At 42.7% G+C, this 27,640-nt stretch overlaps 2 protein-coding genes and 1 long non-coding RNA gene across 4 annotated transcripts; all 3 read left to right on the top strand.

Annotated features, from left to right (window-relative positions):
* The first annotated feature begins 428 nt into the window (after positions 1-428).
* On the top strand, positions 429-14,358 carry lcmt1 (leucine carboxyl methyltransferase 1). Its single transcript, XM_083635730.1, has 11 exons — positions 429-710; positions 1,011-1,102; positions 1,768-1,889; positions 2,282-2,358; positions 3,942-4,003; positions 6,541-6,643; positions 7,137-7,257; positions 8,990-9,091; positions 10,052-10,143; positions 12,659-12,756; positions 13,859-14,358. Exons 1-11 carry the CDS (start codon positions 625-627, stop codon positions 13,879-13,881), a joined length of 978 nt encoding a protein of 325 aa, XP_083491856.1. The 5' UTR covers positions 429-624; the 3' UTR covers positions 13,882-14,358.
* A 3,875-nt stretch (positions 14,359-18,233) lies between these two features.
* Positions 18,234-21,099, top strand: LOC310774837. Of its 2 annotated transcripts, none has more exons than XR_014552616.1 (4): positions 18,234-18,387; positions 18,897-18,987; positions 19,198-19,289; positions 19,461-21,099. It is a non-coding gene; the product is annotated as an uncharacterized lncRNA (long non-coding RNA). The 2 variants fall into 2 exon arrangements; XR_014552617.1 differs by having other exon boundaries at positions 18,234-18,418.
* Positions 21,100-23,952: 2,853 nt separating this feature from the next.
* On the top strand, positions 23,953-27,135 carry LOC310774832 (aquaporin-8-like; the record flags this gene model as incomplete). Its single annotated transcript, XM_083634976.1, has 5 exons — positions 23,953-24,212; positions 24,495-24,621; positions 25,395-25,609; positions 26,720-26,854; positions 27,093-27,135. 5 exons carry the CDS (start codon positions 23,953-23,955, stop codon positions 27,133-27,135), a joined length of 780 nt encoding a protein of 259 aa, XP_083491102.1.
* Between the last annotated feature and the right edge of the window lie 505 nt (positions 27,136-27,640).

Genomic DNA, 27,640 nt, shown 5'->3' with positions numbered 1-27,640 from the left:
AAAGAATTAAATTGCTTATTATCAGATATTTCATGCATTCAAACCATAGACTGTTCAAACGTACTTACTTCATTTGATTTGTGCACACACAGTGCACCGGGTGGGATAGCACAAGCACTTCCGGGGTGGCAGCAGCATGCTGAAGCAAGAAGGAAGATACAACACGTCACAGCGTTAAAATCGATTATCTATTATTTATCTAATTCATTTTAGCTATCTATTTAGCTCATCTAAGTTGAATCTGGTGGAAGCATTTCTCAATCAAAGGTGAAATGACGCAATAAAGTCTGGTCCCAAGTCCCAACAATGCCAAATTGAACGCTGTGATCGCGTGAGCTATCCTTCTTTATAGGTTCCTTGGGCAGTAGCGGAAGAGGCGGAGTCTCAGCATGTTTTTTTTTTTGCACAACAGTCTGATGGCGTGCAAGTTGTAACCTGGTTGTACAATTCGTTTGAACAGCATATACATCCATGCGACTCTGTTTTGTTTGTTGAACATAGGCTGTGTTCACTGTTGAATTAGTACCGTCTCCTCCGAGTTTATACGCCCGCCCGTCAAGTTTAGCGGAAGGTGCTGCTTACAGTTTTAATGCTAACCAACTAACGTTAGCACAAGGCTCGCTTATGGCAGCTCGGCAATTCCTCACAGACACGGATACTGCCGATGAAGCAGTGAGGGCAACTTGTGATGATGCAACGACATGCAAAAGGTCAGTGCAACAGTCTTGACTAACGTTAGTCATTCATTATAGGCTATCGACACAGGCCCTAATTATGGCTGTGCGTTGCTCTCTTCAGGAAGCATCAGAAGAGCGGTTGTGTTGGAAAGGGCAACGACTGTCTGTGGCAACTGTATTCGCACTAGATTCAGATTTAGTAGCCTACATCATCATCAAGACTATATATCCGTGTTTGGATTTGTATGTGAAGCAGGTCAATGACATAAGAAACCACTCTGTATTCCTGGAACGGAGAACGTATGACTCAGCAATTCTAACTTTGATTTCTAGGTTTGCTACCAGCAAAGGCTACTGGAAAGACCCGTATGTCCAGTACTTTGTGAGGTCGGTGGGGGAACGGAAGGCCCCTGAGATCAACAGAGGCAAGTGATGCAGTCCTCTTTTTTAAAAACGTGTGTTTGTTTGTTTTTTCATTTCTCTTTATACAACGTCACCATGTTCACATTTTCTGGAAGAAAGAAGAGTGGAATCACATGTTATAAGCCAGACTTTAACTCAAAATATCATTACACAAATATGAGTGTTAAGGACGACGCTGAAGTTGGCATCCGATTCGCAGCTCCCGATTGGAATTTTCCAGTCCACCAGTCCAAAAGTGGAATAACGCCTCTAGATGGCGTGGTTCAATCATTTTGTAGGTGGAGATGTAATGAGAATACATTATAGAATGAATCCTGCATTTTGTTCGTTTTTGCTGTTGTATGCTATTCTTAATTACCTCAAAAAGGTTCTCCTATTGGTGTAAACCGCTGGAAAAAAAGAGTTGATTTCACAGTTTTTGCCCATCTAGACTGCATAAAACCAGGTCCAGCTCAAAGACCATCACTCCTCCTATTCCTTTCAAACCTGGCCTAGATTACCATGGGGACATTAGACTGTCATTATGACACACCCTCAGATTTGTGAATTATTTGATGAAGGTAAAATGTAAAAATACCATTAAATGAAGCATTGTGGTGCTACAGAGGTGTGTGTGTGTGTGTGTGTTTTGCTAACTGATATCACACTGTCTTCTGGTCTCTAACAGGTTATTATGCCCGTGTTCGAGGGGTGAACCACCTCCTCGATGCCTTCATCCGGAAAACAGAGTGTGACTGTCAGATAATCAACTTGGGTGCCGGACTGGACACAACCTTCTGGAGACTAAAGGTATGAATGAAACAAAGCGTGCGTGTCTGTGTGTGTGTGTGTGTGTGTGTGAACGGGGGGTCGCGGCAAATTGCCCCTGAAAGATCTAAAATTGGCATTGGAATTCGGATGACGGCGGCTTTTAAATGCCCCCGTAAAGAACACGCCAGGATTGGCCAACGCCAACTCCAGTGCCCAGAACTGTCAAATCAAATCATCGACACGCTATGGCCCGCCCCTCAGTTTCAACCCTCTTTCATCTCAGGCAAATATCTGTTTTCAGTCTGATATGTCACGCGACCCTCTGAGACTTAGGTTCATGTGGTCTTTGACCTATCCTCAAGGAAGACGCAGATCTTCATTGTGTGTGTGTGTGTGTGTGTGTGTGTGTGTCTGACGTGTGTGTTTTACAGGATGAAAACCTCATGCCTAGGAAGTACTTTGAAGTTGACTTTCCAACTGTTGTGTCCAGAAAAATACACAATATAAAGTAAGAAACACATTTTCTCATGCTCTTGTTTTGAAAATTGTTTCAATTGCCACATGACTTGTGCAGTACAATCGCCAGTGCATGTGAGAATTGTTTAAATTGAGCCTGGTCTTCTACCTCATCTATTTGTAAAGCTCTTGAGATTGTTGTCAGTTGGCGCCGTGGTACATTGATTGATTGATTGATTGATCTTTGTTGGTTGCTTGGTTTTTAATGTCCCACATATTATGTTGTCATGGCGGAGTCTCTTAACCTGATGCTGCTGAATGGTTTGTTTTCGCATAACCATCTGGGAACAAGTCGCTTGAGAAACCGTTTCAAAGCGCAGGCACTTAAAATAAATAAAATAAAAAACTGGCAGCCTGACCTCCAAGTGGATACAACCCAAGTCGTTGTTTTTACAAGCAGCTGAATACGACCTAAAATCACGTTTCAACGTTAAGCGACCTCTAGCGTTCCTGTGAGTAACAGCCCGGTCTCAGAGTTTGGTCAAATCATAACCTGGTATGGGATTTGAACCTGGGCCCCCTGGCTTGAAAGTCGCATGTCGTAAACACTTGGGTATCCGTTTGTTGCTGTCCCTATCCCGAAACCCAATACCTAACCCACACCCTAACCCTAAACCTAACCCACACCCTAAACCTTTGTTGTTCTTTGTCAGCTCATTTTTTGGAATAAAAGTTGCTTTTTCAACTTGCTTTCAAATTGCTTTTGTGCGGAAGTAGCGTAGTACTTTTTCTCTGCCACTGAGGGTCGTTAGTCAGGCAGACGTGATATGTGGTCATATTGCACTGATATGTGAGTCGTATAAGTTGTAGGACATGTTGAAAAATGTGGGTTGTGAGGCTAGACCTGTTGAGAACCACTGCTATTACAGGATCAGCTGTTTTTATTGCATCTCCATATTCCATTCCAATCACATTGTAATATGTACCGGTATCTTGTATAATTCAGTGAGTGCAATATTAAAAGTGTTACAAAGGAAATTGATCAAACAAATGTGGTGAAATTTTAAATGTGCACATGCCAGTGTAGGAATTTAGCCAGGGGCAAGGGCAAAAATGCCCCCGAGAAATCTCAGAATGCCCCTAAAAACCATGATCCAGGGGCAAAAATTGCCCCCAATATTTTGCAAATTTTATTTTCATTCAATTAATTTAATTTCCATCTGTATCACACACACACACTCAGCACCTGCAAGCTGGTTGCCAGAAGACAACGATGAAGCACACACTAAAACAGACAACTGTGCTGTTATTCACAGTACGCTTTAGCAACTTTATGCCCTAATTAATTAAAAAATTTAAAGTGCCCCCAAAATTTTGTAAATGCCCCCAGTTTTTAGACAGTGGGGGCAAAAGTTGCACCCAAAATATTTGGTAAATTTCCTACACTTGCACATGCTTCATGTTTACAGCTACGAAGGTATCCGCTGTCTTATTAGCTCACCTGTATTAAAGGGGATATACTATTTTAAATGGTGTGCATGTGAATCCCTGCTTGTATTGTAGCTTTAGAAAGGTTTATTGCTGAAATGCATGTTTGTGTCATGAAATGATGATGTCATTGTCTTTCTGTGCTAGGACAAAACCACCCCTGTCAAAACCGCTCATTGAAACCCACTCCACGGATTCCTTACTTCTGGGTAATGAACAAAAAACACAACACTAATTATTCAATGAGAAATTTGTTTTAAGTTTCACAAGCAAATAGTCTTTGGGCCTACTATCTTGGTACAAGTGCTATCCGCTTGTTGCGCTTGTGGGCTGGTTTGCGCACCGTAACGGCATGTCTATGCTATCGTGGGATGAGCGCAGCTGCCAATCTGGGCTCATTTTGCGCTCTGGCCACGATAGCGGCCACTTTTGCGCCAGTTTTTCCACCTCGGCACACCTGTGGGTGTGCCTTATGCTAAACCAGGCGTGGCTACACTAAATCCTCGCATTTGCCATCGTCCCTGTGCGCACAATTCTTTGCGGTTAGACATCTTTAATCAACGGTCCAAAAATATCTAACCCGACCCAACCAAACCCACAAAATATGAATTCCTTTAACCAGAGAATAGAATAGAATAATAGGCTATTGTTTAGAATAGAATAGGATTTGCCCAGTACAATTGGGGGAGAAAATGGCGGGGAAATCGGAAAAACATAATAATATTTAAAAAAATCTGACCAATCAGTGTGGCCTGCATAATTCTTACTATAACCACACCCATTTAAAGCTTTTGTGCTGGCTACACAGGCATTTTGCGCACGAGGGAGAATACGCCCGCGCGCAAGTGCTAAATTACCGCTTTTGCCAAGATAGGGCCTATTTCTTGCCAATAAACCTGAGCGCTATACTACGAAGCTATCTTAACAGATCCGCGATCTGTCACTTTGATCTGGTTTGACTGAACAGGATCAAAGCTATCTAGTTTAACGATACTACGACACTGGTTTTCTACTCGATAACTGAAGCTGGATTTATCTGGGATCTGCCTGTGCACGCGCATGTTTTTTGCTCGTGCACAGGCGCGCATCCACGCGAAAGAGGTGCGCTAGCCAATCACATTATGAACAGCTGAGTTGATCCACGGGCAGGCACACCCATTTCCTCATTCAATGAAAGCGCAGTGTGATCAGAGTTTTTAGCGGATATTTAATGTAGCCTATGTCAGAATGAAAATCCGCGTTGGATATAGTCTGCTGAAGGATTGTCTAAAGCTGCCGCTTGTATTCACATCAGTCATTTGATTTACTTTGATCAGCGATTTTTGTCTCCTACAGCAGCTTTTTGCGAGTGTAAATGTAAATGTATAATCTCAGTGTATAAATTTCCACAATCTGTAAGCCTATTTAGACCATAGATTTAGAAACGCATGCTCAATGAATAATGATCTCTATCACTCATTATGTGTGTGGTTGCACTGATCGAATAATTCATATATAAAATAATGATAGCCTAATATAAAAGAGAAAACTGCTGAACTGAATTGAGACGATGCGGGCATAGTTTTCATTGATAAAAACTAGCCTATTTTTGCTCATATATTGGCATACAGCCTACAGGACACAGTTCCAGCTGAAACATGCAAGAGTAGCCTGCATATTTAGTATTGGGGCTATCCCATATTTATCCCATATCTATATTATATGTATAGGCTTTTCTGGCATGTAGGAGAATATCACCCTCACTCCATTTGAGGCTCCGTTTATGATATGCGCTGCGGTGATTAATAGTGATCATATTTCTCCACGCATCTTTCAGCTGTTAAGACATAAAGTGGTAAGTAGGCTTAATTTAATTATGTAGCCTACAGAGCCACGAATGTTTTTCTTGTTCTATTCTCAGTTAGTCTCGCTAGCCAGCCTCTCTTCCTTTCCGTCAGAGAGTCTGGCGCTGTGGAAACAGGCAACAGGGATCAGCCCGCCCCTGCTCTAAAGCTGCTCTCCCATTCAAGCGGCTGTCTCGGTGGCAGGCAGGATATCCGCTCCCCCGTTTGCAAGCTCTGTGACGCTCTCTGTTCATTGGCTCCGACCATGTCAATCAGAGCGGCTTCCGCTCCCATGTGTGTCGCTGTTAAATGCTCCCGCCGAACGCTAACTAGCTAGCGTAGAAAGCTAACGGCAGAAACCTACAGGCTAACTCGTTGCTACACGCTGAAAATGGCAAGTTTTGAAGAAAATTTGGATTGTGCAATAAAGAAGGCCTGCTCGGCACAAGTTCCACCCCGAAACTATTTTCCAAGGGCACTAACGCTAAGCACCGCCCAAGACGAGGATGATTGGCTAACCCAAACAGAGCATTTTTTTCGCAATCCCACAATGGAAACCTGCGACGCCAGACTCTCTGACGGAAAGGAAGAGAGGCTGGCTAGCGAGACTAATTCTCAGTTGACTGCAATCTATTTTTCATATGGAGATCTTATATGAATGGTGAGTGACTCCAGAGAGTCGATATGGGTCTGTCATGGATTTTGATCTTATCCTCTGAAGCTAACCTGGTCGGGACCAGGTTAGCTTTGCAGCGTGAGTTGCCATGGTGATTGAACTAGGTTAGAAGTTAACTTGCTTTGTAGTACGGCTAAACCAGGTTTAAACCCAAACTTATCAGGATCAACCTAAATCTTGCTTTGTAGTACAGGCCTCTGTTTGTGTTTTTAGCAGCATCCTTCTGACTTTGTGTGTGTTTGTTCAGACGGCCACAGCCTTGATTCAGACCGCTACTGCATCATCAGCGCAGACCTCCGGCACATCTCAAACCTGGATGAGAAACTCAAGAAGTTTCAGCTTAACCCAGAGTATGTGAAAATTCATTATGGGTTTTTCATCTACACTCGCAGTCAAAAGCTTGGTAACAGCTTGAATGTAACTTTTGTTTTTCATTATTTCAAAGCCATATATAAAGCCTTTGGCTTTCCAACAAGGCAACTCCAGGTATCCAGGTAACTTCGATGCGCCGACCCGCTCAACAAAGTTACATGTTACAAACACAAGTTTCAGATATCGTCGCTGTCGGGCGGAAACCTTGTATCTCCAAATTTGTCCATTTTCTTTTCTTTCTTTTTTTAATGAATGGATTGTGTGGGTACCCAAAAATAATAGTTTCAGGTACTTAGGACCAGCCAAAGAGTTTACATTACTGGTTATTAATGTCATTATTACTATTACACTATGTTAAAATGTTGATTTTTCTTCCTTGTGAAACATTCATTTTTTTGGAGCTAATATCTCTCTTTGTTTCACCATGAATAATGAAATTGTTGCGGTTGTTCTTGCCTCTCTCGCCTCCAGATTGCCCACATTGCTCGTGTCAGAGTGTGTGCTGGTCTACATGACTCCCACCCAGTCGTCCAACCTGGTGCACTGGGCGGCAGATACCTTTCACACTGCCATGTTCATCAGCTACGAACAGGTAACAAAAATCTCCTTCTCATAATAATAATAATAATAACAACTAAATACTACTACTACTTCTACTACTACTAGATTGCATTTATATAGTGCCTTTATCAGGGGAGGACTCAACTCATCCACCACCGATGTGTAACACCCACCTAGGTGATGCATGGGAGCCAGTTTGCGCCAGAACGCTTACCACACATCAGCTATCACGGTGAAGAGTTGAGGACTGAATGAGCCAATAGACTCTTTTCACAGAAACCGTTTTGATTTTCCATATTCCCATGAGTGAGTTTATGAATGCGATCATCTAGTGAAACGACATTAGCGTTCCTTAACATCCACCGACATTAGCGTTCCTTAACATTAGCGTTCCTTAACACAGCAAAGAAATGTGACGTGTCACCAAAAAACGAGGTCAAGGGACCTTCAAACTATGGTAAATCCACAGTGAATACCAGTCCGTCGACACAGCAATCAGTGAGCTCTGTGTGTGTGTGTGTCAAACAAAGTAATTTATCATCCCCATTTAAAGCAATGATCGATAATCAAATCTAATAATGTTTTTCTGCAAATTGTGTCTCAGCGTTCTGCATTTCTATGTTAGGGCTGGGCAATATATCAATATTATATCGATGTTGTGAGAGGAGACTAGATGTGGTCTTAGATTTTGTTCGGGTAATATTGTGATATTGAAGGTGTTGTCTTCCTGGTTTTAAAGACTACATTCCAGTAAAGTGGTGTCATTTTCTGAGCTAACCAGACTGTTTTAGCTGCTCCATTATTTGCTTTGACCCACTCAGTCATTATATTCATTCACATTACTGATGATTATTTATCAAAAATCTCATTGTGTCAATATATGTCGTGAGAGTGATTTTGTCCATATCGCCCAGCCCAACTTAGAAGTGAACATTTAGCCCACTTTGTAGAAAATCCAGAGATACTTCATGTATCACCATTCATCCTAAAAATACGGAGAAATTATTTTTCGTCCATATTGCCCAGCCATACTCAAGATCTTTGTTGTCGTCGGTGTTGGGGCTAGTAACATGTTAAGAGTACTAACTGACCATGTTGGTTTTTCAAAAATTGTAATCTGTTAGTAGTTACATACATAGAATGTCGTTACTCACTGACTTTTTCATGTATGCATACACAGAGACTTCACAAAATGTTTGTTCATGAACATTTGGTTTAAAGTCATGGAAAAGTCATGGAAATCTATTGGTCAAAATGTGTATATGAACCCTGTTATTCATGAGACCAGATGGAAGAGCACCTCCTTACACCTCTTCCAGCACCAGTCTCCCATCCAAGGAGTAGCCACACCAATCCTGGCTTAGCTTCCCCAGGAAAGCCAATAATGTAATGCAGGAGCCACTGGTGCTGACAGGTACATCATTGTAGGAAACATTACATTTCACGTACACTGCATTCACTGTATTTGTTGACATGTTTGGCTGCGAATAATACAATATTAAAAGATGAGTCTCTCCAGATTTCCTTTGGTTTTCTAAAACTTCAATAAGCCACATCTTACATGTACTGTATATGCATACAATGCAGACTGCTTGTTGCACTTGTATGAAGATGTTAGGTGGTAATCCAACGGAGGTTTAAAATGTATGAATGAGTGTGGGAGTACAGTATGTGTGTAAATGTGTGAGTGATGTGAGAACCAAACGTTTCTCAAAATGAAAAAAATCAGGCTTCATTCCATGCATCCTGGTCTGTGTATCCAGGTGAACATGTCGGATCGCTTTGGCCAGGTGATGATAGAGAACCTGCAGCGTCGGCAGTGCAACCTGGCGGGAGTAGAGACCTGCCAGTCTCTGGACTCACAGGTAACTTCCAGCGCTCACTCCCTACTTCTCAGGAGGAGTAGAGACCTGCCAGTCTCTGACCCCCCTCCGGGAAAGGCTGAGATGCAATAGATGCTGGGCTGACTTTCAGATACAGAAATGAAATGAACAGAGTCTGCTCTGTTTACAAGAGCAGAGGACCCCCCACCACCATCACTATCATGACTTGCATTTCTGTAGCTCACAGCATTTGTCTTTATCTACACGTGAAACCTTCCACTAGCCTAGGAGCTGGGCGAGGCTGTGGGGGTCAACTGCCCAGCTTGTAAAACTGCCGTCCACGTCAATCCCTGTCAGTTTTCTGTGCTGTCTACAGATCACCGCAAACAGTTGTTAACCTGGACTTCCACAGCTATTTACAATGCTGCTTACTGATGAAGATACCACTTTTCATGCAGTGGTAATGCTGGGACAAAGGCATGGTTATGGCAAAATGGTGTGTATATATAGAAATATTAGGGACTTTGTAAACATGTTTCATTTGAGTAAGTAATTTCTGACAACCGAGCTGTGACTTACTGCTCTAATAGCAGATGTGGGATTTGTAAACTGCAAGGAGGACAATGAAGCATGGGGTTTTGTTAGTGACATAAGCTCTAGCTTCAACCACAGGGGGGCACAAGTGAGTGATTCATGATCTGTGGAACCCATTGCTGACCAATAGTAATAATCCTTAAATACAGGAAGACCCAAACCTCCATCCCAAGTGGGCTTAAATAAATGTTTTGTTTTGTTTTTGATAACCCCAGATAAATTCCAAAATGATTGTATCTAACGTCTTAATAAATGAGTAGGGATCAAAAGTTCAGAAGTCTTGGTAAAGATACCATCTTAATGGAATTCACTACTTTATGTAATCAATCCTGTGTGTGTGTGTGTGTGTGTGTGTGTGTGTGTGTGTGTGTGTGTGTGTGTGTGTGTGTGTGTGTGTGGGGTCTTCAGAGGGAGCGGTTTCTAAAGACAGGCTGGGAGCACGCTGACGCTCTGGACATGATGACTGTCTACAGCGTTCTTCCCAAGGATGATGTGGCAAGGTGAGAACAGGCCTCCGTCACTCATGATCTGCCTTCAGAAACCTTATCTGTTCAAAAATATTCTCAAAGGCACTGCATGTGATCTTTTTGCCCACTAGATGTTGCACTAGAGCAGCAGTAAACAAAAACTGTAAGCGGTAGTGATGGCGCGGGTCAGGGTTTTTTAAGGCCCACCCCAACCCAACCCGTCATTGGCCAATTTAATGTAATATGTCTCCGGACTCAGGAGGAGCACAGCGGAGCTTCCAAGGTGTGCAAAGTAGCTAATAACTCTGTCTCTCCCCCCTCTCTCTCTCACACACACTCACATGCTGCCGTGCGCGACAACAGTCAGTTATACTGCTCTGAGTTGCGCTGCTGCTTTCATGTCGGTCTTTCTTCACTTAATCCAAGGTCTTCAAATGGAGGTAGCAGGTAGAGGTAGGCTACAGAAACAGTTCTTATTCTTCCCCATTTCTTTTAATGACCTCATGCGCTCTCAATTGGTCACGTTAGTAGTACTAAACGTAGTAGTGCAGCAGGTGCGCACACGGCTTGCAGATATGGCTTCAGACTCACTGTCTGATTTCTTTTAATTACCTCATGCGCTCAATTGGTCACAGCCTACTCACGTTGCAGTAAAGTTGACAAATAGATCACAGTCGAGTCCACAACAGAAAATCTGCGGTGGCATTAGTTTTATGGACACTTCAAATAATAATTACAGCGAATAATACTTCCAAAATGTTGGTTTTCAGAGCACATATAGGCTACCTCATTGAAGCGTTTCTTTACTCCATGTAGGCTATAGACTCTATAGTTATATATAGTAGTAGTAGATTGTGTGAGAGAGTTCACGTCTTAAGGTTAATTACTCTGCGTGTTTCACTGCTCTAAATTATTTAATAATGTTGCTTTGTCACGTTCTGAGCCTGCCCCGCCCGCACCCGCGATATTTTCATAATTTGCCAACCCAGCTGCAGGATTTGTGTGTGTATCCCTTCAAGACCTAAAGGGATGCGCACACAAATGAGGGATATACACGCAAATGCTGCATCAGGTATCAATGATTAACTCATTGAATGCCATGGACGTCCTTCGACGTCCAATTAAATAGTGACGTAGAATGCCACGGACGTCCTTCGACGTCCAATGCGTTTTTTGACGGTGGGACGTCGATCAAAGCCTTCCGCAGCTCCTGTACAACTATAGTAGCTATTGGAGGTGTATAACCTATTTTACGGACTCATTAGGTGGCGACAGTGCTTGCTCGGTGCAGTCCAGATTAGAGACAGGTCCGAGAAACAGCCTAAAAGCCGTGGATCAAAGACAACCCGATGCATGCTCCCAGAGCCATTTGCTCTGTCGCGGGAGCTGACATTGGCTCCGAACAGGAGTCAATCCGCGCTCACAACTGAGCCCCTCTGTCCCTGTCTGTCTGTCTGTCTGTCTGTCTGTCTGTATAGTTTCTCCACCCGATTAGCAGACAGGAAAGCAGCCCCTGACGCCAAACCATTCAGCAATCCGGGTTGGCTCTTCCCTGCTGTGGCGCTGAGAGCCGACAGCAGCACACAAACGCAGCACTCCGAAAATATAATGGTTGCGTGAGGCTGTGTGCAGTGTGGGGAGGAGTTTACGGGGGGAGGGGGGGAGGGGGGGAGGGGGGTGGTGCACGCAGGGCATCACACAACAACTACGTCACTACATCAGAAAATATTATCTTCAGACTCAGTGAATGTGCTTGAAATGCTGCATTTCACAAAAGGCGGATTATCTCAGCTAATAATTTGAAAAGCCTGAAAACGCTGAAAACAACCTATCTTCTCCGGCTCATAACTAAAGAACGGAAAATGGTATCAATAAACTTTTTTTTGCTGATGATACAATAGAGCCAGCTCGTTCTTGTGCGTGTTCGGTGTTTACATAGTAATATCACACAATATTCTGTGGGCCTCGAGAAATCACTGAAAACGCTCTGAAAACTCTGGCACTGGGAGCATCCGTTCTCCAAAAGTGGCTGGCACTGAATGAGTTAAAGAGTGGTGTCAGATGTTTCCAGCGAGGGATTGTCCCTGGAAGCTTCCTCTTGCTGGTTTTGCTTTGGTGTAATCATGGCGACCAGGCATCTGCAGTAAACAAAGGTGCACTTCCACCCTGGCTGCAATCAACCCCTGCATATATAGTTCCGTACTCCGTAACGAAGGTATAAATTGCAAATGTAGCAAAATAAGTAAAAGTAGAAGTACAGTACTTTAAAAGTACTTAAAAAACTACTGTTTTATTCATGTGCGTTACTTGTAATCTGTTCCTACCCACCACTGAGTATCGATCTATCAACTCCAACTCCATTCTCGCGTCAATCGCAATCTAAGCAATGACCGCTGCACACAGAAGTGGAAGTCTTGGCGCAGACATGCGCTCAACACCGGACACGCTGAAATATCAGCCGCCTGTCCCAGACTGATCGGGTATACAGTAACTTGTTTTGTATTTATGCTTTCAGTCATTATCGTTACCTGTCATTTACTCCTCCCAGAATCGAGCGGCTGGAGTTCCTGGATGAGAGGGAGCTGTTGCATCAGCTCCTCCAGCACTACAGCATCTGCTGGGCCACCAAGGACAAGCTCAAACTGAGTAATGGGCCATTTCTGTTTCAATTAGGTTTCAGGCCTTTGGCTGATGCATTGTAAATGGAGAAGCTTCAGGCCTTTAGCTGATGCATTGTAAATGGAGAACCTTCATTGAGTGTATGTGATTGCTTGTACCAGATGCATGGCTGTTAATGGACACACATTAGCTGTGACCATTCATTTCCACAATATTCTCTCAAACCACTAGGTCAGGGGTTCCCAAACTTTTCCATGCCAAGGCCCCCGAAGTTTCATTAGCCTTTGGCCATGGCCCCCCTATTGCAAGATATCTTTGAAAACCCATTGACAATACAATTGAAAATGTCAAAAATCACATGCATACAACAACTGCCGAATACATTTCCTTTTATTAATCTAACTACACTGGCTTCCCTCGCTGCCTCGCCCGCTGAACTGGCAGTGCTCATTCCTATCGTGCCACACGTCGGCCTCCTCACTCAGGCTCGCAGACGCAGCTTCAGCGCTGCACGGTCTCGCCCACCTTTTTTGGCCAATTATATTAGTAGGATAGTCTAATAACTACATTTGTATCTAAAATCTTTTCTCATGCATTCATATTGAATATTTTTGTTTCCATTCCATGTATGTACAGTATGTATGTGTGTGTGTGTATATGATGGCCATTTCTCGTGCTTCTGCGTTGGAAAGCACCTTCAGCAGCTCGTTGTAAACTGACGCCTATGTCGTTACCATAGCAACCCATGCAGATAGGTTGGTTGTGTCTGGACACACAGATCCGACTTGAACACTTGCCCAAATCAGATTTGTGGCAGTGCGGACACCAGCCAATCACGATAGTGACTTTAGAAAAAATCGCATTTGCCTGCAGTCTGAACATGGCCTTGTCACACTGTAATGTTGACTTGGTGCCCCTAGGCGGCGGCATTGACAATGAATGGGACTGACCCAAGGGTGGGGGCAACATGTTTACCATTTTCTTGTTTTACTCATATCTCTTGTATCGACTCAATCCAGTGGCATCTTAGCTTTTCATCCCACCCGTTCTGATGCCAAATGATGGATATGTTTTGACTTGTATCTGACACAGTCATTTACAAGAACACTATGTCGTTCTGTTTCCTCAGGTCTGGCACATTTGGCGTTCTGAGTGTGAAATCGCAGCACTGTCGGACCGGCTCGGCCACGATAAACAACGGGAGAAGACGTGTGGAAGGCGAGATGAAGGGAAGAGGAAGCCCTTACTCCCCGTCAAGCCCTCGCATGGAAGCGTGAAAACTTTAAGCATCAGCAGAATGTTTGCATTGAATGAGTTTTCTTTGCTTCCCTTGTGTGATGGCAGCAGCGCGTGTTGGAGATGAGTGGTTATTAGGTGGAGAGGAGACGGGGTGTGACGGTGTGACACTAGACTGCCACTGAACCACGTCAAGCCCATTCTACTCATTTGTTCACAGACAGACTTATTTCACAATCACTCACACTTCCCAAAATGTCATTTCAAAATATCTAACGTCACCGTGTCCCGGGTCAGACACTTTTGCTGCTATTATTCTAAGCCGGACAATTTCAGTTACTGTTATAAATGACCCATTAAATAAATAAAAAATAGCACTAATGGGGGATAAAAATGGGATAAAAAAATCGTGTTGGGGGGGGGGGGGGGGGGTTAAAAAAAAACTATTTAATGTTTCCAACTACTGTAGTTTAATGGTGTAAAAGTCAGGTTTAACTTCTTACCTTTCTAGCGACATCGTTTTAATCATTTACTTGAGATTTGATCAAAAAGGACGCTTACACCGGCCATTTAGCATCACTCTTGGCGGCCCTGAGTCGGACATTCTGGCTCAATGCTAAAGTAAATAATGCAGTTCAGGCATTAGCGATCACTTGTGGAACGTGGGCGTGGCCCAAGCTCGTCACAAGAACGTGGAACGTGAGCGTGGCACAAGCTTGTCACAAGAATGTGGAACGTGGGCGTGGCCCAAGCTCGTCACAAGGTGGAGTTCGCTGAAAGGAAAATCCACACGAAAAGAGCAGAACGTGCGTCAGACCAGATGTGTCCGACTCAGGACACGGTTCCGTGCGTCAGAACAGATGTGTCCGACTCAGGACACGGTTCCGTGCGTCAGACCAGATGTGTTCCGCTACATCTTACTCTTGCTTTTTGAGGATTAAAGAATGTATGAAGCTTTAGGGATTTCAGATGTCTTGCAGTTGTGTCCTTGTTGGATTTGTATGTGCCACTTTGTTTATTTATCGATCAGATGTTCTTCCCAGACATATTTTTGTATGATGGATGAAATTGGGGATTCCAGTAACACATTTGCATGTGTTGAGTTTTAGCGTGGAACTGCTCGTTTATGCATTACGCAACCACTGTTGGTTAATTTATATTTGACTGTATCACGTTTCCTATGCTCAAAGCTTGTTTTCTTCAAGTAGGAATAGGACATGCCGATTCAGTTTGGAATAGGTTATATTTGATTAATGCTAATCTAGTGAGGTCGAATAAAGACATTCTTTTGTTTAAAAACCCGTTCCCCTCTTTATTGCTATACTTAATTACAGACTGGAGTACTTCAAAATGTGATTGAGTCTAGTTGTCTGCAGTTAGAATAAGGGAGGCCAGCTGAAGCAAGATCTCAGCATACAGACACTATATGTTTTGTTTGTGTTTTATGCCTCCGCTCGCGATAGCCGTGGATTGAGGCATTATGTTTTCGGGTTGTCCGTAGCCTACATACTATGTCTGAGAAATTACTGACCATAGCGAGCAAAGGTTTGTTTCTCATGAACCAGCTCAGTGGCCTTGTGGTCTGAGTGTCCGCCCTGAGACTGGGAGGTCTCGGCCGAGTCATACCAAAGACTATAAAAATGGGACCCATTTGCCTCCCTGCTTGGCACTCAGCATCAAAGGGTTGGAATTGGGGGGTTAGATCACCATATGATTCCCGAGTGTGGCGCTGCTGCCGCTCACTGCTCCCCCAGAGGATGGGTCAAATGCGGAGAACAAATTTCACACAATGTGTGACAATCAGTGGGACCTTACCTTAACCACAAATGTTGCAACTTTTGACCTCTGAGATAAACCTCTGTGTACTGACATGTTTTACTGTTTATAACTCAACGCTGTGTGAACAGAGCTCTCATTAGAGCGTAATATGAAGGCTCTATGACATTTTGAAAAATCTAGCTTTTTGAGCTGAAAATTGACAGCCATCTTGGATTTGAAGGTAAAAAAATAGGTCAAATCATCAAAATGACATCAATTATGAATCCCTCGGCCCAGAAATCATGTAGCCTACTTTGCAGCATTGTAGGCCAAACCATTGAAAAGTGAAGTTCCAACATAGCCGATGGTAGCCATTTCGGATTTAGGGCTCTCAAAAAAGTTGTGCGCATTTTCGCAAAAGGCGCGGCCTGAGCTAAATTTGTTTTTTAACCTTCATAGATGACAAATTCACTGAGAAATTAACCTCGCTCTCCGCATTCACGGAATCACACGCAATGACCCAACTATTTCCACAGACTGACATAGTCTGTTACACTATCATACATGATATAAAATGTTACCAGTCTCATCGCTGGAATCATCACACTGCATTTTGCCAAACAGCGACCGACATTGGGAAGTGTAAACGTTATCTAACCAAAGTGCACATAAAAACTTAACACAAACAATAATTCGGTGGTACAGTGGATAAGTTAAGAGCGCTATATATATTAGACCCTGACTCTACGTATATTTGTTTGACGTGTAGAAGACGGTTGTTCTACGTGAAAAAGTTTGCTCATTAAGTCCCCTTGGCCCCATTGTTATCTTGCTTTTTGTAACTTTCTTGAGATTGTTCTAGATTAAATTTGTCCCTATATGTCCTATACCTGTTTTCTGGGCTTAGTCCTGGATAAAATACAATTATGTAAAATAATGTGATTATGTCCTTCCTTATAAAAGGGAGCATGTGGGCAATCTCTGTTCTCTCTGTTTCAACTTTTGTCCCACTGATGATGTCATCAGTGATGTCATAAATCACTGATGGATGTAAACTTAAGGGACACACACCCGTGCTAAGAGCAATAACATTTTGTGAGCAACACACACACACCCATGCGCACCAATAGCGCAGGCGAGGCCGCTCACCAGCCGAGCTGCAGGGCGGACGAGCGAGCGAAATGCCTAGTATATTAAAAAGGAAGTGGAAGAAGAAGCTAATTTGCAGTGTAAAATATATAGCCTACATATTTAGTGTTGGTTGTTGATGTCGTGGATTTTTTTGTGAGCTGCTGTGTCAGCCTGATTACTGATAACTGTCACCTGTGTATGACTGACTCATAGTCCATCTGTCATAGGAAACTGCTCTTGAATCCAGATGTGTGTCAATTTTATTGTGGACATTTCTGGACATGCACAATGCAGCTACATGTATCTACAACGTTTGATTTGCAACAATATACATTGGATTTTTTATCTATTTTTGAAATCTGCTTATTTCAATGGCCTCTCAGGGGTCTGAGAGAGCCCGGGAAGCTTGTATTGTGCATGTCCAGAAGTTTCCACAACAATCAAATTTACACACACCAGGCTTCAAGAGCAGTTTCCTATGACAGATGGACTATGCAGCTACATGTATCCACTTAGTTTGATTTGCAATGATATACATTGGATTTGTAGCCTAATATTATTATTTTTATCGGATTGAAAATTCCTGCTCACTTGACACTGTCCAGAAATGTCCACATTCCACAACAATAACATTTACACACATCTGGCTTCAAGAGCAGTTTCCTATGACAGGTGGACTATGCAGCTATCCTATCTACAGAGTTTGATTTGCAACGATACACATTGGATTTTTTTTTAATCTATTTTTGAAATCTGCTAATTTCAATGGCCTTTCAGTGGTCCGAGAGCCCGGGAAGCTTGGATTATGCATGTCCAGAAATGTCCACAACAACCAAATGTACACACATCAGGCTTAAAGAGCAGTTTACTATGTCAGATGGAGCATGCACCTATGTATCTACTGAGTTTGATTTGCAACCATTGAGTTTGAAATTTTTACAGAGCTTTGAAATTGACCCGTTTAATGGCCTTCTGATTGATGGGAGCACGCTTAATATAATAATATATAAGTAGTTAGTACTACAATACCAAAGGATATATAGATCTAAATGCAATATAACATTTTCCATGTGTATGTATATTCAATTTGTGTGACATTATTTTATCGAGTTTGAATGAAAGCTTTTATTTTGGAAAATCCTGACCGGAAGTCAGAAATTTCTGCTCAGAAATTCCGCTCATTTGACGCTTTTCCTCTGGTCTCTTAAACAGACTGTCTCATCTACATCCGGCGAATGCAGCTGGAAGCATTTGAAAATTGCGGAAGCCAACTCGTCTGTTCTAGAGACTACTTTTCCTCTCGCGCATCCTCGGGACAGGAAGCCACTCCACACAAAGCTTGCAATCAGAGCCACGATCAAAGCAGACATGACGAGGAGTTGTGGTGCAGTAAACTGTTCCAACCGCCAAAAAGACGGATGGAAAATGTACAATATACCGCGGGGATCTCATCCCTTTGCCAAAAATAGAAGAAGATTATGGCTCCAGGCCATTAAAAGGGAGGATTGGGGTCCCGGTGGTCCTAAAAGCGACGTGAGTCTGTGCAGCGCTCACTTCATATCTGGTAGGCTAACGTTGTGTTTCTTTTAGCTAACATTAGCAAGCTAGATAATGAGCTAAGTTAGCTAGCATTGTATGATTCATACCAGTGATAGCTAATGTTTAGCCCCTTTCAGGACTGTGTTGTCACTGACTGTGTAACACAGTTCTGAAAGGGGGTAACTATGTTAGTCAGTCATAGCATAACTTTGACTAACTGGCCAACTAAAGTTGTGCTATGTTAAGTGCTAGCTAACATTACAATGGCTAGGTAGATTTATTGGTTCAGGCTGAAAATCAAACCGAAAATGGTCTTCAAACAACAAATGTTACATGATCTATTATAGCCTACAGTTTTCTTTAACTCTGAATAAACATTCATGCTTGATTTTGTCCTGTTGGTACTCATTAACGTTATGGCTGCAGCTCCTTGTTTGTAAAATAGCAAACTGATGTTGGTTAAACAATTAGCAGCTAACCTAATCCTTTCTTTATCTCATCAGGAGAACCGTCCATGGATTATGATAGTCCAGATTTTGTTCCATCAGTTTTTTCACACAGCACTCCCCGAGACACCACAGGAAAAGTGGCAAGGTCTGTGTCATCTCATGTAGAATGTTACAGTAATAACCATTCAGTCATCATTTGCAATATAATCTAACCTATTTTGGTAATTCTTGGTAAGCTTGTTTATGAGAAAATAAGCTCTATTTGTTTCGCCTTCTTTATTGTTATTGCATTGTTATCGATTAATATGTTGATAATTATTTAGCACATTAACTTGACCTTACTCGACTGTCCTAGATATGAAAGGAAGAGAAGGCGCGATGACGCTAAGGCCCCCGTTACCAGCCCCACAGGCCAAACTGAAGCAGGTCCAGATGAATCCTCTGAAGGTATGTGCAAGCCAGACTATTTGAGTGTTTGTGTTGGTGGGTGGGTGAGTGAGTTAGAGAAACAGATATTCTGTGCGTGTTGCATGCATGTCTGTGTGTGTGTTTGGAGCTGTCTCGTGATCATGTGACCCATTAAGAGCTAAGTAATTGTTCTCCTTTTTTGTGTTGTAGTAGATGAAGATTGGTTTGTGCCCAAAAAAGAGATGGACCAGCTCAACCTGCAGTATAACCAGCTCCGTGATGACCGTGAAGCTTTGAAAAGTGAACTCGAGGCCACACAGGACGAGAAGAAACAACTGAAGGAGCAGCTTAAGCAGTCCAAATTTGGGTTTGATTTCATAAAGGACATGAACTCTAAAATAATAGTTTTTACTGGTTTACAGTCAGTGCAGGTTTTCATGTGGCTGTTGGATATTGTAAAACGAAGCACACTTGCGCTTAAGGGTGGGTTGAGCTGGGAGAACCACCTCCTTTTGGTTCTAATGAAAATCCGACTTGGACTCAGCAACAGAGACCTTGCCTACAGATTTGGACTTCCATTCTCAACTGTATCAAAAATATTAAGAGAGTGGATTCCCTTGTTGTCCTCAACATTGAAGCCTTTGATCGCGTGGCCTAATAAGGATGCAGTGAGAGCAAACATGCCAAAGTGTTTTAAACCCAAATTTAAAAAGTGTCGTTGTATTATAGACTGTACTGAGGTTTTTATCGAGAGAATAGACAATTTAAGGGCAAGGGCTGAAACCTGGTCAAATTACAAGCATCAAAACACAATTAAATATCTGATTGGAATAACACCAGCAGGAGCTATATCTTTTGTGTCTGATGGGTGGGGAGGTCGTGCATCTGACAAGCTAATAACTTTACATTCTGGCTTTTTGGGGAAACTTGAGCATGGGGATGAGATCCTTGCAGATAGAGGGTTCCTTGTTAGAGAGGAATTGGCCAGTGTAGGAGCAACATTGAGAATCCCAAGTTTCACTAAGGGGAAGTCTCAGTTGCCTGGTTCCTGTGTTGACACTTCACGCCAGTTGTCAAGAGTCCGCATACATGTGGAACGAGTGATAGATCAGCTTAAAACCTTTCAGATACTGAACACTGTGATACGCATCAGCCAAGTCGATATGCTAGATGACATTGTAACCATATGTGCTGGTCTCACCAACCTTAGGGGGACTGTTTTGGACCGGCGTTAACGGTTAAAAGAACATTTATATGGGACACATCACAGAGATATCTTTTATATTGCAACACACTTATCATATAACCGCAATTCAGAGTGCTCAACTTCTAACACGATCTTCTAATGTGATTGGAATCTTTATTTGCTCATCAGTTGGGAGTTCTTGATGCATGAACTGACAATGTTTTAACTCAGTTATTCAGAGCCTTTTTCACACCAAAAACCTTAATTTTGTCCACATTAGGGCCACCAACCAAAATCGGGGAATATTTTTGTTAGTTATGATGTCCAGAATCCCAACAATCTCTGTATTGTGGGTAGAGAGATAACAGACTGTCTGTATTGTGGGTAGAGAGATAACAGACTGTCTGTATTGTGGGTAGAGAGATAACAGACTGTATTGTGGGTAGAGAGATAACAGCCCAAACAGTCATTGTTCTACATTCTCTAATCGTGTTAACTTGTAAATGAAATATTGGTGATGCCACTGTTTTAACTGCAAACTAATGAAGGCAAAATGTACTCAAAATGACATAATCTACATTCTCTAATCGTGTTAACTTGTAAATGAAATATTGGTGATGCCACTGTTTTAACTGCAAACTAATGAAGGCAAAATGTACTCAAAATGACATAAAAAATGTGAATAATTAATAGTAAATGAACAGAAATAGCATTTGTCTGGAGGTGAATTATTTACATTTTCCCTTGTGAATTTTGAGTTTTTTTCTCCAGTGTCAGCAAGTGCACTTGTCTCCATGCATTATTTGTATATATTTGCATCCACATTTAAGTTTTGGGGGGAATATCAGGTCATGTTCACACATGCATAGTGAAAGTGTTGGCAGCAGTCTGTGCACTTGATCATTTCCCCAAAGCTAGGCCTTTTGCAGGAGAGACATTTGATCTCTTCAGCCAGGTGGGGGTCTTTGCGGCAATAGAGACATTCTGGAAGGGGGTGGTCCATGAAGAAGAGTGTCTTGTGGAAGGGACTCATCTCTCCCTAGCCGGCAAATGATGCTGCTTGTCTTGGTCCACACCATGAAATCACATTTGTCCATTTGACAAGCATACATCTGTATGTATACAAGCAGCATACAACGTAACGTAACATCTGTAGACAAGCATACATCTGTAGTTGAATCTGTAATGTTGGTGGGTAAGGTCGCAGATGATAGTGTTTGTTAAGGCAAAATGATGCATCAGACTGACCTCTCTAGTCGTACTTATTGTTTTACAGTAACAGTCTTATCAAAATGATTGATGTTAAATTATATTGTTTTCAATTTAGTTCTGTCGACAATTAGTGAAATTATTACAGGTAGGCTATTTATTATTAGGTACAGGTTATTATTACAGGTTGCTATAATGTTGAAATGGAATATAAACAAAGGGATGATTCATTCACAGGTAGAAATAGGCTAAATTGAAAACTAGGCTACTGTGGCTGCATGGCTCGCAATCATATCAATATTATTTCTTTGTGCTCTAATAAGTTAGGAAATACTCTGGGCACGTTATTTCTGTCTGCCAATGCACTCATCACTGTGTGCTCATAACTATTCAGAGCTTTTCCTTGATAATCAAGTGTCTGCACAGAACAATATTAAGGGTACAATTAGTAATTTGTGTTAAAGCTTCGGGGCACTGGAAGGGTGTGCGTAATAGTTCACAAGTAGCAGCGCATTACGCGTCACCTGTGGCTTACACCACTGGTGGTTCACACCACACGCAACACTCAAGCTACGCTGAAGCCACAAGTTTCATTTAGCCGTCCTTGTTAACAGGCGAGGCTGTTCACACCAGCCGCGCAGGTGCTGCGCTGAAGCGATCGTTAAGGATTAAATTATATTTTCCAAGCATGAAGCTGCCAGGCATGAAGTCAATGGAAGTTGTGGGCAGGGTGAAGGCACGCCGAGCGAGGCGCTGAGGAAAATAGTGCTTCTTGTGTGACCGGTTTAGCGTGAGCTCAGCTTCAGCGTGGCTTTAGCTTCAGCTCTGCTTCTGTTAAGCGCCTGGTGTGAACAAAGGGTTACCCGGGTTACCGTTTGTTCACAGTTCACACACCATACGCCGAAGCAAAGCTCAAGCCATGCTCCTCCTATGAACAACTTCCATTGACTTGCCTGGCAGCTTCACGTTAGGAAAATAGAACAGAATTCTGAACGATCGCTTCAGCGTGGCTTGAGCATGGCACACGTGCGGCTGGTGTGAACGGTCTCGCCTGTTAACAAGGACGCCGAAATGAAACTGGCTTCAGCGTAGCTTGAGCATGGCTTGAGCATTGCCTTGGTGTATGGTGTGAACATGGGCATGTTCGATGATTTTTTTCTCTCCGTTTGGATATTATATAAAAGTGTATGCATTGCACAGATTGGATTGTAGCCTAGTATTTAAGTTTGTGTGCAAAAATATTTTGATTCCCTTTGGATCGGCTCCCTTTGCATTTTGAAATGTTAGCTTAAAAAATTAATTACATTCATGTTGCGATCAAGTGTTTTATGATGATTGTGATCCACTGTGATTCTCTTTATGTGGACTTTATGAGTGTGGCATAGGCAGTTTGAATGGAATTTTGATAGTAAATGATATACCTTAGACAAATGATCACACTTTTCTGTTATCTATTGACAGACTTTATAATCATTGTTTGGATCAAAGTCCTTGAATGGAAAACCATGCTTTGATAGTTTTATAACTTAAAAGATGTACTGTGCAATAAAGCTAGATTAGAATAATGAAGCAATGCTGTTGATGAAACAATGAACAATGTTTCATTATTTACAATGACTACTGAAAACACTTGCATTCCAAAACTATACATACGGTATGCATCCTGATAAATTGACGGGGAGGAGGGGGTGGAGGAGGATGATGATGATGATGATAATTTGCATCTTATCAGATGCGGGACCCTGGGACAAATCTTAGCTTTGAGTAACGTGACTTTGAGTTCTTGAAAAGTGCAAAATAAGTGTTATTATGATTATGTTATGATGATGATTATTATTAAATGAGTCAGTTTAGGGGTCCTTGAGGTCATGAAAATGTTTGAGAGACACTGGTTTAAATATTATCTCGCTCAGTTTAAACATTATCAGCCCTACGGTCTCCTTGATTATGTCTTGGAGAGCTGTCAGATTTGTCTAGACTTCATCAAAGACAAGCTCAGGTAGGCGGGTGAGAGTTGAAGATCAGAATCAGTCTGAGGTCAAGGTCGGGGGAATGCATTGATATAAGAAACCTTCAAATATATTCCACCTTTGATCTTTTATGATTTGTGATGCAATACCAATCCAGCCCCCAAACTGTTGAGTGTGATTATAAATGATAACACCTTCTTGTGCCCTTCACTTAGTCTGCAGGCTGAGTCCAGGAGGTGCACAGGCAGGCGAACAAGATCATCTGTGAGAACTTCCCTAGAACCCAAGTACTATATAGAGTCTCTCAGCAGTCAAACCAAACCTGAGAACAGCCACGATGGGAGTTGAGAAAATGGAAATGGAGGACACAGACTCTACTTTGATGGAGAAGGACAAGAAATCTCCCATGCCCAGAGCTCCCAACAAGTACGAGAAGCTGATTCAGCCCTGCCTGGCCGAGATCGTGGGGACCATGTTCTTCTGCTTCATCGGCTGTGTGTCTGTCATCGAAAACGTGCCGGCAGCTGGCAGGGTACAGCCGGCGCTGGTGCACGGCTTAGCGGTGGCAATAATGGTGGCAGTCATGGATAACATCAGGTAACGCTGGTTTTAGAATGGAATCATGTGCTCTGTAAAACTTGTGGCATTGTGTTTACATTTGAAGTCTTGTCAACCACAGAATGAAGGAATGCTTTATGTTTGTGTGGAGTCACTGAATGCGTTGAGTCTTCTCTTCTCTTTGTAGCATACAGAAAAGTAATACATACTATAGGCGTAGTTGGAGTAAAAGTATCTCCTGCAGTTTGAATTGTCTGCCTTTTAAAGCCACAGTCTTCCACTTGCTTTCAACCTTTCTCTGTTGCCTCTCTCTCTTCGCAGCGGCTCCCATTTCAACCCGCCCTTCACCATTGCCATCTACCTGTGTGGAGGCATGGAGTTGCTGATGGTGGGTCCGTACCTCGTCAGCCAGCTGATTGGAGGAGTGCTGGGCGCTGGAATGGCAAAGGTCGGTTGGAAGCCGATTTGAAAGAAGCACGGAGATAAAGGCTTTGTTATCCGCAGTGAAATTGCACAACAGTATGATTCTTGCACAATGTGATAAGATGCATATTTGGACACTTTTGCATGGTGCAGGTTGTGTGTGTGTGTGTGTGTGTGTGTGTGTGTGTGTGTGTGTGTGTGTGTGTGTGTGTGTGTGTGTGTGTGCAGCGTGCACACACACACACACACACACACACAGTACATGACTAGAGCATGGTGCAGGTTGACAGTTTTTGACGAGTTAACATTTTGGGCTCATGCTTAGCATGAAAACGTATATATATGTGTGCGTGTGTGTGTGTGTGTGTGTGTGTGTGTGTGTGTGTGTGTGTGTGTGTGTGTGTGTGTGTGTGTGTGTACACATATATATATATATACTGTATATACATATATATATATATATATATATATATATATATATATATATATGAATATGTATATATGAAGTTGACTGCGAATTCCTTGGGGAACATATATATATATATATGCACACATACATACATAAATACATACATACATGCATATACTGTACATACATACATACATATATACATACATATATATATACATATACATACTGTGTGTATACAGTGTGTGTGTGTGTGTGTGTGTGTGTGTGTGTGTGTGTGTGTGTGTGTGTGTGTGTGTGTGTGTGTGTGTGTATATATATATATATATATGAAGTTGACTGTGAATTCCTTGGGGAACACAAATACTTATCACTCAGATCCTTCACAGATGATGGTGCCTAGAGACCGTTACTTCAATGCCACGGGCGCAGCGTTTGATATCCTCAAGTCAGAAGAGCAGCTGCCCGGAGCTATCTTTGGAGAGGTTGCCATGACCTGCCTGGTCACCATGGTGGTGCTGCTGGTGGCTGTCAACCCCAAGACCAAAACACCCTTGGCTCCTTTCCTGGTGGGCTGCACCGTCATCATCAACATCCTGGCTGGGTGAGATAAGACAGCTTCATACACATGTCACATCATTGTTATCTATGTCTGTCTGTGTTACATATTATTACACCGAACTTGATTAAAATTGAAATACTCCCCACATTCCCCCCAAAACAGCTACCATTTCTTTATCCAACTTTAATTGGGTCAAAAATACCAAAATTGGATTTCAAATGCCATTTGAAGTCTATTCTTATCTATTCTGTGTATACGCGTGCCCGATTCCTAGGCTGGCCCTGCAGCTCGCCGAGCTGGCCCTGCAGCTCGCATTTGCAGTTCAGCCGCTGCGCGGCCTTGCCCGCAGCTCGGCTGCTCTGTGGCCTTGCCTGCCCTATTGGCGCGCACACAATGTCTCCCTCTCTCTCTCCCTCAGTCTCTTAAAGTCTCTTTGAGACTTAAACAGTGTATAGAAAACTGGAAAATCCTCCCTTTGTCCACGATTGGCCGTATAAACTCGGTTAAGATGGTTTCACTTCCCAGGTTTCTCTATCTGTGTCAAAACCTTCCCATCTTTCTTACATCGGCTTTTTTCAAAGTAGGCTACTGGACTCCATAATTCTGTCCTACATCTGGAATTATAAGAACCATAGAATTTCGAAAACTCACTTGCAAAAACCCAAGTCTTAGGGAGGGCCGGCCTTACCGGTATTTAGGCACTATTACTGGGCTGCCAATGTTATGGCTCTGATGTACTGGCGGCAAGGGACTCCTGGTAACTTATCTCAAAATATTTGATTGGTACTCTAAGCCAGGCCTACAAAATAACCCTTCAGCTGGAGGCGGAACTCGCCACCTTCGGCTGCTTGGAGTCCTCTCTGAACTTCCGTACAGCTGTGCAACAGTCTCTGACACAGGGGACAACTGTGGTTGACGGACATGATCTCTGTTATACGGATGGAGAGACTCAGGTTCCTGAGGACCAACTCACTTGGAACTCACGGGAACACATGATGTGATCAGTGATGGTCACTCGAGCAATTGTTTGTCATGTTGTTGTTCGCTATGAAACAAATATTGTACAGTAATCTGGTATACCAAAAATAATGCATCTGGGCACAAAAAATGCATGTCAAGCCCGTGGACTAATGGTGCTGTTTGCTGGTGCAGGGGCGATGTGTCAGGAACTTGTCTGAACCCTGCCAGGGCTTTTGGCCCGGCTGTGATGGCCAACTACTGGACCTACCACTGGGTTTACTGGGTGGGACCAATAGGAGGAGGCCTGGTGGCTGCTGCATTGCTCAGGTAAGAGAAGACTGGAGAGAGAGAGAGAGAGAGATGTATACTGTATATATATATATATATATATATATATGTGTGTGTGTGTGTGTGTGTGTGTGTGTGTGTGTGTGTGTGTGTGTGTGTGTGTGTGTGTGTGTGTCTGTGTGTGTGTGTGCGTGCGTGCGTGCGTGCGTGTTTGTGTGTTTGTGTGTGTGTGTGTATACACATAAACTCTAACTCAAAATGTCTCCTCTCTTTCCAGACTGGTTCTTGGTGACGAGAAGATACGTGTTGTTATGAAATGATCGCACCTCTTTTGTATGATAGCTAGCTCCATTCTTACTCTGAAGACAATGAAGCTGGAGATGTTGTGTGTTTGAAACTCGGCACACCAGCAGATGTCAGTAGATACTTGCCCGTCATGTCATGTTTAAAAGGGATAGTTCTGATTTTTGGAACCCTAGCCCTATTTGCTACTTACCAATGATGCTGTTGATTGGTGCACACAAAGTACATTTCAGTGAGCCTCAGTCAGCTTGCACAGACAGGAGCGTGCACAGACAGGAGCGTGACCCCGTTGACCTTGTGTTGGTTTGTGGCCAACTATCTGGAGCTATTATGAACAGCATGGATTGTGCTGAGAAAGGAATCTACCAATCAACATCATCATTGGTAAGTAGCAAATAGGGCTAGGGTTAAATCTGAACTATCCCTTTCACCCCCTTTGCCCTTTCTCTTGTGAATAGTTTTCTTATTTTGCTGATGCTAGACTGCTCTGTGGGTCATGTTCCAGAATTAAATAAAGACATA

This window comes from Poromitra crassiceps, assembly GCF_964638095.1.
Source record: "Poromitra crassiceps genome assembly, chromosome: 4".
Taxonomy (NCBI): Eukaryota; Metazoa; Chordata; class Actinopteri; order Beryciformes; family Melamphaidae; genus Poromitra; species Poromitra crassiceps.
Note: the sequence above shows the minus strand (reverse complement) of the source record. Positions and strands in the feature narration are given on the sequence as shown.